The sequence below is a fragment of the Podarcis raffonei genome, chromosome 1 (genome assembly GCF_027172205.1).
Source record: "Podarcis raffonei isolate rPodRaf1 chromosome 1, rPodRaf1.pri, whole genome shotgun sequence".
Taxonomy (NCBI): domain Eukaryota; kingdom Metazoa; phylum Chordata; class Lepidosauria; order Squamata; family Lacertidae; genus Podarcis; species Podarcis raffonei.
In genome coordinates, this window is record NC_070602.1 from 56556449 (window position 1) to 56576931 (window position 20483).

At 44.7% G+C, this 20483-nt stretch overlaps 1 protein-coding gene across 2 annotated transcripts in view; it reads left to right on the plus strand.

Annotated features, from left to right (window-relative positions):
- Positions 1-1245: 1245 nt before the first annotated feature.
- The window catches only part of PAMR1 (peptidase domain containing associated with muscle regeneration 1), a 43011-nt gene continuing 23773 nt past the window's right edge, over positions 1246-20483 (plus strand). The window contains exons 1-4 of one of the 2 annotated variants that reach the window (XM_053388067.1): positions 1246-1662; positions 12075-12251; positions 13991-14119; positions 19437-19551. In XM_053388067.1, the coding sequence (XP_053244042.1) occupies positions 1587-1662; positions 12075-12251; positions 13991-14119; positions 19437-19551 (497 nt within the window). In that variant the 5' untranslated portion in view covers positions 1246-1586. Of the gene's footprint in view, positions 1668-12074; positions 12252-13990; positions 14120-19436; positions 19552-20483 lie in introns of both variants that reach the window. The other variant, XM_053388077.1, reaches the window with a different exon arrangement.

Below are 20483 nucleotides of genomic sequence, written 5' to 3' on the forward strand. Positions count from 1 at the left end.
GCTTTGTTTACATTCAGCACTTCAAAGAAAAAGCTTGCATCTCATCTACGGAGTGCAGTGGAATCATAAAAGCTGCACATAAAATGCAGGGCCCAAAGGGGCTGATAAATATATACAGTGGTACCTTGGGTTACATACGCTTCAGGTTACAGACTCTGCTAACCCAGAAATAGTGCTTCAGGTTAAGAACTTTGCTTCAGGATAAGAACAGAAATTGTGCTCTGGCGGAGCGGTGGCAGCAGGAGGCCCCATTAGCTAAAGTGGTGCTTCAGGTTAAGAACAGTTTCAGGTTAAGTACGGACCTCCGGAACGAATTAAGTACTTAACCTGAGGTACCACTGTATAGGAAAAACCCAGAAGCCAAATGTTGCAGTAGGGTTCCAGAGTGCTGGTACACTAGATGACTGCCATGCATTATTTGTGGGGCTATGATGGCAATGTTCTGCCTCCACGTTTGGGGACAGTTATGCTTCTGAATCCCAGTTGCTGGAAACTTCAGGAGGGAAAAGTGCTGTTGTACCAAAGTCCTGCTTTTGGGTTTCCCATAGGCAGGCACCTGATTGGCCATTGTGAGAGCAGGATGCTGGACTAGATGGGCAAGTGGCCTGATCCAGCAGCCTCTTCTTATGTTCCTATTGAATAGTTTAGTTATCAGTTGGTGCTGAACTTACTTGTAGCTGGGTGGAGTCAGGAGATTCCTGTTGCTGTTCTGCTCCAGCATAAGAAAGACAATGGCTGCTTCCAGGCCATGTGTTTATTGATTATTCACCCCAATTTGTGTGCATAAAGTTTGTGGGGAAGTTAGATGACATTGGGCATTTATTGAGCATTCATTCTGATTTGCTAGCTGTTATATCCGGGTGCATCGTGCAAAGCTCATCCCTCTCTTTCAGGTCACTTTTCTTATAGCGATTGAGGGAGATGAGTTTGTTGCACAAAAGCGCCAAATCAGCTTCAACTTCCAACTTAAATTTGCCGCATTGTGATTGAATCACACCTCAATCAAACAGCAGCCCGGAAGCACCCAGTAAGGTTCCTGACTGCTGTGTCTCTCTGGAATTCTGCACATGTTCAGATGCAAAACAGCCCACATATGTCAAGAGTTAAACCTCGGCACAGAAAAGAGGTTCGAGGGATCGCTGCTGGCTCTGATGCAGCCCCGCTCCAGGTATCTTTCACAAGATACGCAAGGAGCTGCCCCAAGCACATTGTCCGCCCGTTTCCCCGCCCCTCCGCGATGACCTCGTGTCCCTTGCACTCGAGAAGCGCGACGCGTGTGTTGCTGGGCGTCCAGCGGGTCCCTTCCTCTCGCTCCCCTCCCGCGCAGAAAGAGTTAAAAGGAGCAGCTGAGAGGTTTTTTGGGGGGTGACGTCGTCTTGCTTCTGGCCGTCTGAGGAGTCTCTTGAAGGTAGTTCCCCCTTCTGATGATGAGGGGAGCCGAGCCGAGGTCTGAAATCTGAGAGCCTTCACAGAAGCACCACTTGCAGAGGTCCCAGCAAAAGCTGTTCGCCTGCCTGCCTCCCTTGCCTTGCCTTTCCCTGAGCAGCAGCCACCCGCTTGCCCTGGGCGGCCTGACTCTGAGCAGCATGGAGAGAGCACCCTGGACCCACCTGGGACTCGCAGTCCTCTTGCAGCTCCTGTTCATTTCCTGCTTGCCAAGAGGTACTGTAAGTAGGCGACTCGCTTTCTAGGCATGCTTAACAGGACGGGTCTCTGCGGGGCCCCCGCCCCTTCTAGAAAGACCGGCGCATTTTTGGTCTCCCACCGTGTGGTGGGATTAATCCTGTAACCTTCTGGGACGAGTTTCCTGGGAATTTGGAGGAAAACAATAGGATCTGACTGAGCCACACTGCTGGAAATCTACTTCTTGCTAGGTTTCCCTGAAATAGTAGAAAAGAAAAACACCACCCCTTTTTCTTTTAGCAAAGTATAATTTGTTTAGCTTGCCAAAAGGCAGATTTTCCTTTTCAGCCTGACTCCGAAGAAAGGAGGGGAAGACAAGCAAAACAAAAGCCAGATTTGAGTTCCGACCTGTGCTTTACTTTTGCCAGTACTGTTCAACTTTTTTTTTTTTTACTTCAAAGGGAAAATAGTGTGGAAGTTAAAAGGGGCTATTTTATTTTATTGCATGGTTGTCGTTCGCATGTTGGCCTGCCAAGCTGGCATGCATAGTGCCAAAATAGTTCTTCTTTCAATATATGTTTGCCGGAACTGTCTCCAAAGCGCGCTGCTTTCATGCCACCTTGTTTTGCCATGGAAGCCCAGGCACCTCTCACATTCCTTTTGTTGCTCCCAGAGTCCTTTGCAGTCCCTCGCAGGTTACCCTTCTGAGCAGTGGGTGGGAAGGCCAGATCAACTTTTTAATAACTAATGGGCAACAGGAAACTCTGGAATCTGAAAGGAGGAAATCCGCAACATCCCTTGGACAGTATGTTGACATAAAAAGGCACATTGTGGCATTCTGTGGGACCCTTAGGCTTTTAGAGTAAGCAGTGGCCTTTTGAAATAAGGAACATAAGCATCCATTCTCCGGGTAAGGAAGCCTGCCGATTGCTGCCTCATTAAAGAAAAGAATGATGGTAAAATCACATGTACCAAGTAAACATTGCGGCATTCCAAACACCGAAGCTCATAGTGTGTATAAATAACTCCATATGTAAAGTTATGCATCAGGTCTTGCGCTCCACTTGAATGCATTTAAAGTCAAATGAAATGGATTTCCTGGGCAATTCCCCAGGGCCAGCAGATTCTGCTTTGGGGCCTTTCAGAAGTCTAGAAGCTCTGGTTGTGGTAAGCAGACAAGAGAATTCAGGTAGTCTCTGTATTTGCCTCCGGAAAGTAGTTGAGCAGCTCCCTCTTAAGGGCTTAGTTACGCTGCAGTTTATTACTGCCCAAGCTTGTGCCTTCAGTGCTGAAGCAATCCAATAATAGCACAAGTGTAGCTGTCCGGTTACACAGTTGATTTAAGGAACAATAAAGTATTCCCCTCCCACCTCCCCAGTGCTGTGTGCTATGAACCAGGAAGAAAGTAAGGTTGTGAGAATACACAGTGAGTTTTTTGTGCAGACAAAGGCGATGATGATGGAGACTGGGGAATGGGGGGCAAGGGAGAAATAGACCAATACCTTACTAGGACAGGTCTGTTCTTGGGACTTCCTGCTCTGCTATTAGGTCTACTGTTCTTTTAGCAGGGACATTTGCCCTCCTCAAAGCAGTTTAAAAACGCAGCTTCTGGGAGTATTTAATACCAGCTCCCAGATGTTTTCAATGTAGATACTGCAATTCAGGCTACATCAACAGCACTCTGGCACTGTGAACATGGAACATAGATAAGCCCTAACTTTTTCCACCTCAGCGATGAAAGCAAAGATCCCTGGATAAGAACATTCTTGTGGGATACCCCTGCATTTAATTTCCTCAGATAGTAATCCGCATTCCTTCCATAGGATAAGCTTTGTCTGTTGGGTTAATTTCCTATTGCCAAAGCTGCCCTGCAGCCTAACAGTGACAGACTCTCTAGCAGAGTCAGCAATTAGTTTTACCTGCTGAGTCACTCTATAATGCATGATAGTCAATGTTTCCTCTGATATTCAGCTGTGGCTTCCTTGCCTTTACCCTCTTTTAATTTTTTTGCTCCCCGATTCTACCTAATTGCTGTACAGTAAACAGTGCAGGATAGTGTTGGATAGGTGTGGAGAAACAGAAAAAGGGCCTCAATCTGTAAGGGCATTCCTGTTTTCATTTCTCTCCCCTCTACATGTGTATGTCTGAGGGCAGAGCTGTAGCTACAGGGGGCGGGGGCAGGGGGCTAGCCAGGTTTTTTGCTCCAGGTGAAACCTCCAGAGGGGCGCCATTGAGGTTCCCAGTCTGTATGTGTGTGTGTATGCAAATGTGCATGGGTGTGTGTGCCAAACTGAGCCTGACCCAGGTGAAATAAAGTCCAGTTTCAGCCCTGTTGAGGGATGGGCCAGGGGCAGGAGAATGCTGCAATGCTGGTCTTTGTCTCCATCTTTGTCACAAACTATGTAACAGTCATTCCTTCTCACCTGGACCCCATAGTTTTGTAAGGAATGGGGAAGAATCTATTCCAGCACACTTGCTCTCACCAATCTATAATTCTCAGAATTCTTTAGGACAGGAGTGAAGAATCTTGGGGCCAGGGACCAAATGTGGCCCTCCAAGCTTCCATATCTGGCCCTAGTGACTCTCCCCCCACCACACCCTCTCTCTAGGCCACACCTGTCACCACTGAAGAACGATTCTCAACCCAGGGGCCTCATTCTCTTCTGGGGGCCACACAGTGGTGGGCGGGGCCAGAGGCAAAAGCAAGCAGAGCAACAGCTGTGAGTTTTACCTTTGCACCATAGGCTACACATTCCGTTCCCCATCCAGACAAACAAGAGCCATTACCGGAGATCAATGGCATTTCACCCAGGCAAAAACACTACAAAGGATGCAAAGCAGAGCCAGTTTAAAGGTAAAGGGACCCCTGACCATTAGGTCCAGTCGTGACTGACTCTGGGGTTGCGGCGCTCATCTCGCTTTATTGGCCAAGGGAGTCGGCGTACAGCTTCCAGGTCATGTGGCCAGCATGACTAAGCCGCTTCTGGCAGACCAGAGCAGTGCACGGAAACGCCATTTACCTTCCCGCTGGAGCGGTACCTATTTATCTACTTGCACTTTGACGTGCTTTTGAACTGCTAGGTTGGCAGGAGCAGGGACCAAGCAACAGGAGCTCACCCCGTCACAGGGATTCAAACCGCCGACCTTCTGATTGGCAAGTCCTAGGCTCTGTGGTTTAACCCACAGCACCACCCGCGTCCCAGAGCCAGTTTATCCTGGAGAAAAATGGTGTGGAGACCCCTGACTTACTTATGTGAATACATGGGACACCTTTGGCTTACTTGAGGCAGAGTGGGTGGCAGGGAGACGGCAAAAAACACAGAGGCAGTCCCATTTTATCTCCCTAGAGCCAGGAGAGAGAAGATTGGCAGGTGCAGCAGAATTCTTTGATCGAATCAAAGGCATCAAAGGGAGTTTGAGGCAAACATGATGTAAGCAAGCGGCACTTCTGAAGAGAGTGACTGATGCTTTTCTGACCCAGGGAGATTTAAAAAATTCTATCTATGTAGAATTGGGGGGAGGGGGAGGGGGGATAGGATCACAGCTGCAGGCTGTGCTGCTGGCTTGCATCACTTTAGATAAAATGTCTGGAAAGGGCCGCTGCAGAACAGCAGGGGCAGGGAGCACTGTGGGCGACTTGCCCAAGATTCCTTCATCTTCCTTCTTCAAAACATGATAGCTTGCCTTTCAGTGATATAGGGTTGACACCTTCTGTGCCAGGGATGGTGAAGTCATGGCCCTTCAGACTCCTATAAGCCCCAGCAAGCATGGCCGATGCTCAGGGATGATGGGAGGGATAGCTCAGTTGGTAGAGCACAAGACTCTTAATCTCAGGATTGTGGGTTCGAGCCCACATGAAGCAAAGCGATTCCCGCATTGCAGGGGTTTGGATTAGATGACCCTCGTGGTCTCTTCCAGCACTACAATTCTATGATTCTAAGACATGGAAAGCCACAAGCTCCTCATTTCTGTTCTATGCTATTATTTTACCCATATATATAGCCTCCCAAAAGGCAAGGTTCCCTTTGGAATGTATGTGATGCTACATGGCAGGGTGAGAGCCTTGCCTGGGTATGGTGACAACTAGTTAACAGCACTGAAGGCAGTACAGGTTCACTTTTTAGAAGCAGATGCAGTCTCAATAGCATGTCTGCATGCATGCCCACCTAGTCCAGCATGCTGTTCTCACAGTGGCCAATCAGATGCCCCTGTGAAGCCTACAAACTGGACATGAGTGCAGTCACACTCTGCCCACTCTGCCCACCTGCAACTGGTATTCAGAAGTGCAACACCTCTAACAGTGGAGGTGAAACATAGCTATTGTAGTTAGCAGCCTTTGCTACCCTTGTCTTCCATGAGCGTGCAGACTATTTAATATAAGGAAAGTTCCATCAGAAGTAAACAAATTCTCTGCATGTTGATCACACCCTTATGTGCTCAGCTTGCTTGGGGATTCTTGGGAGGTTTGGAAAGATGATTCACCAGGATGCATTCCAAACAAATAGTTTTGTACCATGGGGTCAAGCATTATCTGTGTATGTGCAATATTCCTGCCAATCCTGTCCATCCCCCCCCCCATCCCCCGAAAATGAGTCACACTCACAAAGCAGAACACAATGGTCAGGTCTTCCAATGCAGCAAATTTATTACATAAATTCTTCATAAGGACCTGAATTTGGGTGGGGGTGTCAAAAATCAGTGATATATGTATGTATGTATGTATGTATGTATGTATATATATATATATATGGTAGAAAAATAATGCACCGACAATTAAGGGATCACATTCCACACATTGGCCACCCACCAAACTCATGAAAAATCTCTTGCAAACTGATTTGCTTAGAGGTCAGAAAGCTGTGTCATGTGTAAAAAAAAGAAAAACACAAAACCCTGTAACAGTTTATGTCACATCTTCTATCTGCCAAGAAAAACCTTCATGTTCCCTATATGGCCATAATTAAAAACCGTCCTATGTTTTTATTGAAGTCATAGGAGGGAGCATAGTGATGAGAATATTTGTGTCTTTTGAAGACTCCTACTGCTCTTACTTAACCAGAGAGCACCATAAGACTTGGGGTGTGTGTGTTGTGGTGTGTGTGTGTGTGTGTAATTACCAGGCACAGAGAAGCCTGAGCAACCTCAGGACTGGAAAGCCCAGTCATTAACTCTTTTTCTCCCTGCCACAGTCCCAGCAAAAACTGCCTCTCCAAAGCTGCTGTTTGCATTTCAAGGGAAATCCCCATAAGTGCCAGGCTTCCCTGTGGTTCTGTTTACATAACAAAGCTTGTTCACATTACAGTAATCATATTTGCACAACTAGTTTGGTCCTTATAAGAACATATACAGCAGAGGGCTCCAACAATCCTTCTAGCACAGCAGCTGAAAAGCATTGAGATGCAAATCTAGACACTTGCATTGTCAGAGCTGTGAGCATAGCTGTCAACGTTTCCCCTTTTTAAAGGGAAATTTCCTTATTCCGAATAGGATTCCTCGCAAGAAAAGGGAAAAGTTGACAGCTATGGCTGTGAGATACAGTGTTTGTTCAAAGCCACTGGTTCCTAACTTCTTTAAATTGCTGTAAAAAGCATTTTGTGAGGGCCTATTCTATCACCACATGCTCCACGAGCCTGCAGTTTGGGATAGAGTTGCATTGGTGGTTTGGCACAGGGAACAGTGGGTGAAGTCATTACATGTGCCCAGACCATGATGAGAAAAACAGACACTTTTCTGTCAAATAAGACTGATGGAAACATTACCAATGGTTCCAGTTCATTTATGACATGCTACATTCACTAACCTAAATGCTTTGCTCCATTAGAAGAAACAAACACCTCAAATAGCTAAAAGGGAAATATGAGGGTTTGTGGTAAACATACTAGAACCAGGGAAGAAGTATTTCACAAAAAATGGCACATTTGTATCTTACCAGAGTTACTGTGGTTTAGTGTTACGTCCAAACCAGCATTATCTACTGGCCGGCAGAGGTTCTCCCGTGTTTCAGACTGTATCCAATGAAGTCATTGTGTAAGTTTGTTGGCCCCATCAAAAAATCTGCTCTGGGGCTTCCCCCAACCCCCTGGAGCAGTTTGAGGGGGTGGCGTGGATATCAGGGTGCGCAAGAGGAGGAGAGGGAGGGCTAGACTTTTAGCCAGTGGCTAGACTGGATCCCACAGACAGAGTGAGAAGGATCTGCTGTGGGTTTCCAGAAATTATGGTCCCTTACAAACTAGTCTTTTGTGTGGGTGGATGCATTCTACAACATGCCATTGATGCAATAATTGTACAATAGTGGCAAATTTATACTGAACTGTCCACACATCGTTCCACTTTATTAGTTGTTTTGTGATACTTCCCTAGTGTTATAAACATTATTGCCGTGAGAGGGCACTCTTATACTATGGTGCAAAGAAAGACGGACATGCACATGGAATATTTGTGGTATGAAATGTTATAGGATTTTAGTAGGAAACTACAGGAGATGCACCAACTGCCAGTGAAGCTGTATGACCACCCAAAAACATTTGCAGGTGCAAATGTTACTGAAAGCATGATCACGTGTGACCACCCTGGTAACATCATGAGGTTAAATCATGATCAATAAAAAAAGAGAGAGCTTCTGGAAGGTCTCTTGATATTCAGAAGCATAAAACCAGTTCATATGTAACAGGAATTCACATCACATAGGTCTTAGGAACACAAGAAGAGCCTGCTAGATCAGTCCACTGGCCAGTCTAATTCTGCATCCTGTTCTCACAATGACTAACCAGATGCCTATGGTTTCTAGCAACTTTGTAGATTTGTTTAAGCCCTTCTTTAAAACCATCTAAGATAGTGACCATCACCACATCTTTTGCTGGTGAATCCCATCAGTTGTTTATCCATTGTGTGAAAACATTCCTCTTGCTGGTGCTGAATCTACTGCCCATAAACGTCACTGAGTGGCTGTAGTGTTAAGAGAAAAGATGTATGCCTTCCTATCCACTCTCTCCATTTGATGAATAATGTTACAAACCTCTACCCTCTCCTCAAGTCATCTCTCTCTCTCTGTCTCTCTCAATGAAAAAATCATAGCTGAGTCTGATTCAAGCCAGTGATATACAGACAAGGGAGCCTATCTGTTTAAGAATGCCTGAGCCTAGCAATGGGAAATCGAATCGCTTCTCTCACACACATATTAAGGACATGGCTATTTCCTGGCTCACTGAATTTGCAAATGTTTATGTCAGCGCTTAATGACATTTCTCCCTTTGTTCCAACCCAATAAATTAGCCAGTCGCTTCTTCTTACCTTACTGGTGTAATAAGATTGAGATTAATATTAAGGAAGCTGGCACTTCACCTAGACTTTTAATCATTTTTTAGGATAATTAAACCATGGAGCCGGAAAAAAAAAACATGCATTCCTCCCCACCTCCCCTCAGCAAATACCTTTCCATGTAGCTGAGAGAATTATGCTGAGTATAAACACAATAAATCTGTCAGGGAGTCCTTTTGGTTGTTCTTCTTTTCCAACAAATGTGTACTTCATGACAGCTAGCTTCTACCTCGACTGTTGAAGGCAGGATCCCTCAGGGTGGCAGTTGCCTGGAATCACAAGTGAGGGCAGAGGGCTATTGTGTCCAGGTCTTGCTTACAGGCATTATCCAAAGGGCTATTCTTAATAGCACTAAACGTTCCATGTTTATTGAGGTGTTTTTTTGCTATTGTGCTTAGAACTGGCCATGGCTTTTTCTTTGGAATAGAGGGGAACAGGCCTGGGGCCTGCGATACCAATTGGGATTGCAGTCTGGGAAGGGGTTATTTCCCCTCTTTGTCTTGTTTTCTGGCCAAATACTGCCCTCCGGAGTGTCTATTTCCCTCCGAAAGTGCTGTTTGCTGCAAATAAAAAGATTTCTGGGAATGAATGTGAAACTTGTGTGTTCAGATAAAATGAAACAATTTCCTATGAAGAAAGGAAGCATTATAGCTTGAAGTCAGTTGTGTACTTTGTGACGTTCTGAAACCCTTTGTGGTATGTTTTTCCCCCTCTGTACTTTCATCAGAGTTCAAGCTGCCATGAGATTTTTCCTCAATAGAATTCTAAGGCCAAGACATCCAGTGCAAAAAAACAAGCTCTGCATTATTTCTTTGCTTTGTTTAAAAAGGCTCTGCTTTAGTAGCCCTCTAGTGTTCATAATTGGAAGACTGCATCCAAACCGATTCTGTGTCACAAAGCCTCACCTGGTTCATATTTGTGATCCAAACTATGAATAAACCCTCCAATTAGTTGTTGCAAGCCACATCACAGGGCTCAGCCTGTCACCCAGATTTTATAGCCGTTGTTAATAAAAATGGACCCACCTGACTTATAAACCAGGATAGGTCTAAAATTCCAATCTAACTTTTAATAGCCATTGGTGTAATAAACAGCCCATACATTCTGACTATCTGTCTCCATGAATACCAACATATCCTTTGTGTAGAGTTTATTAAACAGGATTATGGAACAGCTGCATAATGCTGGCTCATCCCCTCCCCAGAGCTCAGTGGGGGAAATGGAGACATTCTGGGATCAAATCAGAAGGTAGAATGGCTTTTGTAATTCCAGGACTGTCCCTGGAAAATCGGCACACTTGGAGGTTATGCCTTAGGATGGGTAAATTCTACTGCTACAACTACTACTGAGAGCCAGTGTGGTGTAGTGGTTAAAAGCGGTGGACTCGTAATCTGGTGAACCGGGTTCGCTTCCCCGCTCCTCCACATGCAGCTGCTGGGTGACCTTGGGCTAGTCACACTTTTCTGAAGTCTCTCAGCCTCACTCACCTCACTCACCTGTTTGTTGGGGGGGAGGAAGGGAAAGGAGATTGTTAGCCGCTTTGAGACTCCTTCGGGTAGTGATAAAGCGGGATATCAAATCCAAACTCTTCTTCTTCTTCTTCTTCTTCTACTACTACTACTACTACTAATAATAATAATAATGTATGAAGATTCCATGGGAATCAGTTAGCGCATAAAAGCACAATGGACATTTACTTGGAAGTAAGTCCCCCTGAACTCAATGGGGCTTACTTCTAATTAGACATGTATCTGATTGTATTTAGGGAAGGGTCCTACCAAGGGCTTTATTCAGATGCAGGAGCTTAGCTTCAGCACCTCTCAGATGGGCACCATTGCCATTTTAAGAGAACAAGGGAGAAATTCATGGTAAGCTCTGGCACCTCTTTTTCTAGAAAAATAGCGCTCAGTGGTAGAGCATCTGTTTTGCATATTTTCCAGATTCAACCCTCAGCATTTCAAAGGTAAGATTCCTTGTCTGAAACTATGGAGAGGTGCTGCCAGTCAGTGTAGATGATACTGGCCTAGATGGATCAATGGTCCGATTCAGTATATAGCAGCTTCCTATGTTTCTATTCATAGTGACTTCAGTGTGCCTAATTTTGCCAGAAACTTGTAATTTTGTGTGTGGAAGGCATAATCCAGATTGAAGCAGTTTTGTTGCAATGAACACAAAACAGGAAATTTAAGGCCCTGCTGCTGACAAAAATGAAGGACGGTCTTGTTACATTCCTTCCTCTATTCATCTCTGCAACCTCCTCTTATCTCCAGGCTCCACAGTAACAGCCCTCAGGTCTGTCTTTTGGTTGAGGGACACCCTGATAGAATTGTCAGCTCATTAAATTTCAATTTGCTGGATGCAGACAGCATGCCAATGGAAGGAAGATGGAATCTGCAGAATTACTTTCTTAGCCAACAGTCACAATTTTTGCAGTATCAGTCTGGCGTTTCTTAAAGAGGAGTTGGCAGCATCTGCCAAGTTGAAAACCTTAGATACTGTTTAAAAAATAACGGTTATACAAATATTCTGCAATACTCAGATAGGTAGTAGCAACAGTAATAGCAATTCTATTTCAGCTACAGTGCTAAACAGGTAAACCATTAAGAAGATGATAAGGATGCAACAGCAAAAATATAATTCAGTGTTTATACAATTTCCCAATCTGTCATCTGACAACAATAATGTATGTCATATGGAACAAATGCATCGCAGCAGCTATTTTCTCCAGAAAACGCCATAAGCTGGAAGGAAATGTGAATCAGATCCCTCTTCTTAGATACTCCAAAATGAGTGAACAATGTTAAATAAAGCAGAAGTCAGGTCAAGCCTACGGTTTGCCTCTTAATATCTCTAGGATCCTTTGCCTCTTAATATCTCTAGGATCCTGTTGATGGCATTGTGCAGAAATGGGGTTGAGGTGCTCTCTTTTCATCCCTGGATTCTGTGATAGTCAAGATACATTTTGCTGAGTCTCCTGCAACAAAGAACAGCGGCCAAATGACAGTCCTTCGAGTCGGGACATCAAACCACAGATCTCCTGCCTGACATGTTGTTTGGCTGTAACAGAATGGATGACATTCTTCCAATAATGAATTATTCCCTGCCACACACCCCTTCCCTTTGCTTTTCTGCAGGGTATACAGTGATCAATGAAAATTGTCCGGGAGCCGAATGGAATATCATGTGTCGGGAGTGTTGTGAGTACGATCAGATAAAGTGTGTGTGCCCCGGGCGAAAAGAAGTGGTAGGTTACACTATTCCGTGCTGCAGGAATGAGGACAACGAGTGTGACTCCTGTTTAATCCACCCAGGTATGTTGATTAATTGCCCTTATCTGAACCCCCTCACCTTTTGGGTGTTCTCACCAGACATAAATCTTTATTCAATGATCCTGTTTGTAGCTAGGTGGAGCGTGCAGCCTGTTTTGTCTGCCAGACATTGATGATGAATAGGTTCTCTCTCTCTCTCTCTCTCTCTCTCTCTCTCTCTCTCTCTCTCTCTCTCTTTTTTCAGAGATGGATGGGTGCCAATACAAATGGTTTACTGAGTTGATGAAAGTTAATGCATTTAGCATATTGCCGTTAGTACATCCCCTTTTCTAATAATTTAAACTCACGCTCAGAGTCGAAAGTTTCCAGGATTTCACCGTGTATGCCTGGAAGCCCTCCAGAGAGTAAAGTCATTGTTGGCTTCAGCACCAGATGAGGATTTTTCATTCCTGAGTCTCCCAGGCCTGGCTTGCACATTGCCTTACTTAAAAAGATAGGAACAAAGTTGCTGAGCTCAGACTCCGCAAAAGGAATAAGAAAGCAGTAAAGACAAAGGGATAAGGAAGCAACAGCCAGTAGAACCAAGAAGATAATAGTTCTATTAGGAATTGATCCAAATTGTTTACCCTGGGTCATTAGTCTACTTGCAACGCCAGATTTAGGGCAGTGCAGGCGGTTCCCTCGCACAGGGTGCTGAGCTGAGGGGGCACAAAATAACACTATTACTAATACTACAGTAGCAATAATAGAACCTATATTTATATGCAGTGCTTTTTTCTGGGGGGATGCAGGGGGCGCATACCTCTAAACATTTTGTGAATCTAAGTTTGGCCTCATTGAGTGGCAGTATTTCAATATGAGTAGGAAAAAGAGAATACCCCTAAACATATTTTTTAAAGAAAAAAACCACTGTCTATATGGGTACCTACTGAGAAAATCCATTAAAAAGCAACTGTACCAAAAGAAATTATTGTGAAAATAAGAAATATTTGGAGGAGGGCAAATTTTGTCTTTGCTTAGAGCACCATATAACCAAAGTCTGCTCCTGCTACTTGACATTATCCCAAGGAAATAGTCAAATTTCCTAGATAGTGTTTAGTAAAGGAAGTACCATATAGGCCAACAGCTTTGCCCAAGTCCTCCGGCTCCTCTATCTGGAACTGTAAGTAGATTTAGATATACATTTCCAGCTACAATCTAACCAGGCTGCCAGTCTTTTATCGCTTGTTCTGGCTGTCCAGAGCAAACACAGTATGTGACAGCTTGTCTGCTGTATTATCTCTGCCATCCACTTTCATTTGCTCCTTTGTAGCCCAATGTGCATGCCCAGCAGTTTCAATTCGTACTAGGTCTAATTTTTTTTAAGTGTTTGAAATTTGTGCAGTGTTGTATTTTTGATATAAAAGTCAGGTTTGTTTAGGAGGTTCCAGTTGTACTGTGAGACTGAGATACAGATTATGTATGCTCAAACACAGTGCTAAATGTTCAGAGATATTGGGCAGTATTCAGTTAATTATTGTGTTAGAATAAAGGGATTTCCCTCTCCTTTCCCCACATGCATCTTGCTGTGCCCCATAATCCACACTGAAGGCTCGGGGATAAGACCAGAACCGGTTTAAGAGGGTTCAGGGGGACACAAATCACATATATGTGGCTCATAACACTTTCCAAACCAAGGTCTGTTCAATCAGACTAGAAATGTTTTCTAAATGTCATTCCCCATCCAGAAAAAAACTGAACGTAGCCTTCCACACACCGGATGGTTTTTCTCTTCTTTTTAGGCTGTATGATTTTTGAAAACTGTAAGTCCTGTCGCAATGGATCCTGGGGAGGAACGCTAGACAACTTCTACATCAAGGGCATCTACTGCGCAGAATGCAGAGCAGGCTGGTATGGAGGAGATTGCATGAGTGAGTATTGTTTGAGACATGCTCCCCAATAGGAGAAAGGGTACTGCTTCAAATATGGCGGAGGGAAGACTGATTGAAGTGGGAATCAAGGAGATGCATGGCTAGGTCCAAAGAGCTACTCATCCAGGACAGGAAGCAGATCCTTGCCATGGCCGACGCAGTTCAGAATATTGGATAAGGTGGGAGCCATGAATGGGTGTTGCAACGATTTAGTTGAATCCCACCTGCAACAATTCAACAAATAATCCAGTTTAGTTATATGAATATTGCAACATTTAAGGTCACAGCAAAGCAAGCCATCAATATAAAACAGTTAATGGCAAATGCAATAAACATTCCATTGCAACCATGTGTCAAAAACCAGTAGTCACTGCCTGGCAGTACTTTACTTGTTTGTATCATATTTGCAGGAAATGATACAATATGGAATAGAGGTTGTGAGGGGTCAAGTTCTTTAAATATCTCCAAGGCTATAGGGGAGACTAGGTAACCTTGCTTTTTAAAAAATATTTCCATAGTGTACAAATTACTGTAGTACCTCAATCTATCCAGAAGGTGGTGCTCAGAAGCTCTTCCATGAAAAAGGCATTATTAATATATAAAAAGAGTGATTCCTTTCCACCCAGACATATTCACTATTATGGATTAATGGGGAAACTTATCATTAAGCTAAACATATGAGGAAACAAAACATAACAGTGTTTGTTTTTTTAATTTAGAGAAAAGGTGAGTAAGAGGTGACATGATAGAAGAGTATAATAGTATGCATGCAGTGGAGAAAAGTTTTTCTCCCTCCCTCCCATAACACCAGAACTCATTGAGTTCTCATGAAGTTGAATATTGGAAGACTCTGGACAAGCAATAGAAAGCCCTTCTTCACACAGTGCATAGCTAAACTGTGGGGTTTGCTGCCACACAAGGCAGTGATGGCCATCAACTATGTGCCATCTCATAATGCCGCAGCTAGACTGGTGACTGGGAGCGGCCGCTGAGACCACATAACACCGGTCCTGAAAGACCTACATTGGCTTCCAGTACATTTCTGAACACAATTCAAAGTGTTGGTGCTGACCTTTAAAGCCCTAAACGGCCTCGGTCCTGTATACCTGAAGGAGCGTCTCCACCCCCATCGTTCAGCCTGGACACTGAGGTCCAGCGCCAAGGGCCTTCTGGCGGTTCTCTCCCTGCGAGAAGCCAAGTTACAGGGAACCAAGCAGAGGGCCTTCTCGGTAGTGGCGCCCGCTCTGTGGAACGCCCTCCCATCAGATGTCAAGGAAATAAACTACCTAACTTTTAGAAGACATCTGAAGGCAGCCCTGTTTAGGGAAATTTTTAATGTTTGGTGTTTTATTGTGTTTTTAATATTCTGTTCGGAGCTGCCCAGAGTGGCTGGGGAAACCCAGCCAGGGGTGTGTGTGTGTGTGTGTGTGTTTCTTCTCCTCCTCCTCCTTCTTCCACCAGCATTTATTTGTGATGTGTGCTTTACTGCAGTTTTTTATGAGTTTCACAGCCTGAGTGTAGTTCACACCACATTAATGGACATCCTGCTTTTGCGGACATAGCAGTCTGTGTTGGTTAGTACAGTGGTACCTCAGGTTAAGAACTTAACTCATTCTGGAGGTCCATTCTTAACCTGAAACTGTTCTTAACCTGAGGTACCACTTTAGCTAATGGAGCCTCCTGCTGCCACCATGCTGCCGCCGCCCGATTTCTGTTCTCATCCTGAAGCAAAGTTCTTAACCTGAGGTTAAGAACTATTTCTGGGTTAGCGGAGTCTGTAACCTGAAGCGTCTGTAACCCGAGGTGCCACTGTAGTGGATATGGCTGAAACGGGGACAGGGGGAGAGAGAAGCAGAGTTCTTAGAAATATGAGTGAAATTCAGTGTAGCGATATATGGGGGTATGTGCATGGTGAACAAGGTCTGCTTGTGCAACAGGACTTTCCCTGCTCCTACCTCTGATGATGATGATGATTATATTTCATTGAATTTATATGCTGCCTTATACCCACAGGTCTCAGGGCAGGTAAATCTCTTCTGTGGGTTCCCTCCAACCTCCCAGAACAGATTTAGGGATATTTAGGGAGCATGGGTGGTTGGGCCTCAGCTCTGGGCCAATGGTCACAGATGGGATTGCAGTTCAGCACTATCTAGAAGGGCTGTAGCTCAGTGGTAGAGTATCTGCTTTGCAGTTTAGCCCCCAGCATCTGCAGGCAGGCCTGGGAAAGGTTTTCTGTCTGAAACTCCAGAGAGCCAGTGCTAGTCATTGTAGGCAAGACAGTGTCTACAGCTGGATCAGCAGTCTGTGTAAGGCAGCATTTTATGTTCCTCACAACAGTGTAGAGAGCATGTCAGAATGCAGAAAAGAGATATAACAGTATAACGCAGAATGCAGAAAAGTTCAAGAAGAACTTTTTTATGGTAAGGGCTTTTCGAACAGACTCCCTCAGGAGGTTGTGGACTCTCCTTCCTTGGTGGTTTTTAAGCAGAGGTTGGATGGCCATCTGTTATGGATGCTTTAGTTGAGATTCCTGCATTGCAGGGAGTTAAACTAGATGATATGTGGCGTCCCTTCCAACTCTGATTCCATTCTTTAAGTACCCATAGGGGCACCCTGAATGATACCAGGCAATAGACTGGGTGAGACTTGGCTCTGGACCCATCAAAAGTGGGAGAAGACCATCGGCAATGTGATTGGCTTACATATTCTATGTAAGACTATACAAATGAATCAGATGCATATGGTCTGGTGGAAGAGCAAAGTCCTAGTGGACATAGTGGAAGATAAGGCATATTTACCTCTTAACAAGAGTTCCCATATAGCTGTAAAGGATAATACACATTGATAGGGGTTTTTTTTTAAGTCACCTAAGTCATTTTGAGGCAGTGGACCCCATAAATTATTTATGAATTGTGTGAAGTAATAATACCCATCACCCCTATTGATATCTATCTGCCCATGAATTTTCTCAGGTGACCTTAAATAAACATAGAGTGTAAATTACAATTATTGAAAGGATTAAACAATCTTTCTTTCTCTCTCTCTCTCTCTCTCTCTCTCTCTCTCTCTCTCTCTCTCTCTTTTGCCTCAAGCAAGAATTTTTGTGTGTCCCAGAAAACAGTTTTCCCTCCTTTTCAGATGGCACAGTGGTGCTGACAGTCTTCCAAAATGGATTCTTTTCTCACTCTTCCCTCCCTCTCCGCTCCTCAGAAGCAAGGAAGGATTTGCCAGGATTTGCCATTGTGGGTGTAAATTATTCTTGAGAACTTTCCAGGTCTTTCTTCAGGCTTCGGCAAGAGAGAAAAGATCCCTTTGAGTGGAAATGGTGGAGCTGGTTGCTCAATCATTTGTTGAGAGAGAGGTGGCAGGGCATTACATAAACCTCTCCTGAGAGAGCTTGAGATGGCGGAGGGAAATGGAAGATCCACATCTCACCACAGCTATGCTTCATGCAAAAGTTTGTGGCAAATATGAGCCTGTTTCTTTGGGGCCACTCTTTGAATGGCTCTCTCTTTATCCTCTGGACCACCTGCTTTGTTGGCCAGTCCTATTTCCTTGGCAGGAATTTCTGCAAGTTCAGACCGTAATGTTCTCCCGAGAAAGGTGCACTCAGTATTCCCGGCACGCCAACATCTCTTTGCACCAGTTCTTTCTCGTCAAAAGGCAAGAGCAACAAAGGCAACTCAAAAGCCCCCTTGTAACGAAAGGGGAATGTTCTCTGAGGTGATTCAAGGACCTTGTCAATCCTTCTGAAGAAGGTTTCCTGCAGCTTTGTCTCAGGTTGTTTTGAGGTAGGAGCCAGCAACAGGGCAAGGTTTCCTCTCTCCACTGTGGGAAGCTGCATTATCATGTACGTTGCGGCAGATCCTGGCATATCCCAATAGCATCTTAATGACAGCCATGGGGGCAAAGTAATTAATTCTCCAGCCTTTCACATCAGGAACCAACAAGCCCTGGTGTGGAACGAAACACTTATGATGAACCCTTCCGAGCTTGTTTTCCGTTTCATCAGAGTGCACTTAATTGAGGGTAATTGAGGGTAAACTGACAAAAGGAGATTTTTTTCTTTTATTAGAACGGACAAGTCTTAACACTGTAGAGTCTTGCAGGAAAGAGGAAATATCATGCTACGGCACATGGCATGTTGCTGGATGTGACAAAGCTGCACCATTCATGGGCTGAGCTTCTTCAGGCCACTGCTCATCTCCCGCACACATGGGAAATATAGTGAGACTGCCTACAACCCTAAAAACTGTGGTTCATTCAGATCTCCCTTGCAACATCTTCTCTGAACACATAGAGCATGGGTCGGCCCAGGGGCCAGATCCAGCCCACAGATGCTCCTGGAATCAGTATGTTTTTACATGAGTAGAATGTGTTCTTTTATTTAAAATGCATCTCTGAGTTATTTGTGTGGCCTGCCTGGTGTTTTTACATGAGTAGAATATGTGCTTTTATTTAAAATGCATCTCTGGGTTATTTGTGGGGCATAGGAATTTGTTCATTCCCCCCCAAACAAATATAGTCTGGCCCCCACAAGGTCTGAGGGACAATGGACCGGCCCCTTGCTCAAAAAGTTTGCTGACATAGAGGGTATGGAAATGGGGCGACTGAGCAAACCCTCTCCTTCTGTTCATCCAGGGAACACACAGATGAGAAGTTCTGAACAAATCTAATGTGTACTGATAGTTTACCTGAGTCTGAACCTATGGGGGTACAGTTGTGAGATTGTCTTGCCACACATCAAAGTCCTAATACTTGGGTGCATGCCAAATGTTTCTCCAGCAGCAACATGGAAGATGTTGTAGAGGCTAGTAATATGACTTTGATACCTGATACCTAGACATAAAGTCAAAATGGCAATGAATCCCACCAATGGGGACAATCTGCCCAGGAAGCTGAAATAACCAGGAGCTGTGGAAGAGCACAACTGTATTCTATTACCAACCAGTGCTAAAATAATAGATTTAAATTCTACCTTGGGCAATCGTTTTTGATTTCCCAGTGTAGTTTCCTACAAGCTAGGAGGTGGTGCAGACACCGCTTCTGACCCATCACATTGAGCAGAAGGCTCACCATCTATATATTGTGGCTGTCCAGGTGGACATAGGAATCTGCTTTTAACTCAGTCAGCTCAACAAGCTGCAGTTTCAGATCCTGGTTTGAAGACACCTCAATCTCACAGATTAGGACATATGAGCATATGAAGCTGCCTTATCTTGAGTTGCACCACTGGTCCATTTAGCTCTGAGCTATTTCTGAGTCTGTGTTCCCTCACAGAGCCTAATATAAATCTTCTTCTTTCCCTGCCCTTCAGGATGTGGTCAGGTTCTGCAGGCTTCCAAGGGTCAGATCTTGTTGGAGAGTTATCCACTGAATGCCCGCTGTGAGTGGACTATTCATGCTAAACCTGGTTTTGTTGTTGAGTTAAGGTAGGTGGGAGATGCATTTCAGCATACAGATCCTTCTTTTCAAGTTTATGTACATATTTAAGGCGTGTTCAGCCATCAGGCTAGTATTTCAACCCTGGAACCTAGAGGGAGTTTTTCTGCTCCCCCAACCATTAACATTCATCATAATTAATGGACTAAAAATGGCTGTATTCAGTGCTATTTTTCTAGAAAAGTAGGTGTTGGAATGCCTCCCTCATTCTTTTAGAATGGCAATGGTGGCTACCTGAGAGGTGCCGGAACTGAATTCCAGCTAGTTCCGGCTGGATAAATAAAAGCCTGGCTGTATTTCTTTTTCTGTGTCAGAAATGATGCAGTGAGCATGCTGTTTGCATATGGTGTTAGGTTGTCTTTAAGGAGATAAGTGATTCCCAGTGTCTGGCCCCAAGAAAACTTACCTGTGAAGAAGCAAAGAGGGAGGCAGCAACTGTGCATCCTCTCAGAATCCTTTTCCCACTGAGGAATAGACTGGGGATTCAAGTCTCCGCATCTCCAGCAGGAATGTGATGCTATATCACTTGTGTGGGATGCATGAGGTCAGGGTCAGGTTGCATGGAAGATTGTGTCCACCTTGATCCTGCTGTTATGCGTCCCACCAGGAGCACTGGAGTTTATGAGCATTCCTGACTGAATGCTCAAAGCATCACAATTTATCTCGGCCTTTAAAGGGTCCCGCACAGGGGCATGGGGCAGAGTAAGTGGGAAAGCTTACTGCAGCAGTGCAGGGGTTTTCAACTGTAGTGGTGTGGTTGATGGGGTGCAGCCACCCTCCCAACATTGGCATTGCTTGGATGGGGATAGGACAGGGCAGTGTTGGGGCCACAGGACTGGTTACAAACTCAGCCCACCCAGAGGAGTGTCTGCTTACTTGCCTAAGTCATGTGGGAAGTCTTTGCCAGTAGCAAAGGCTATCT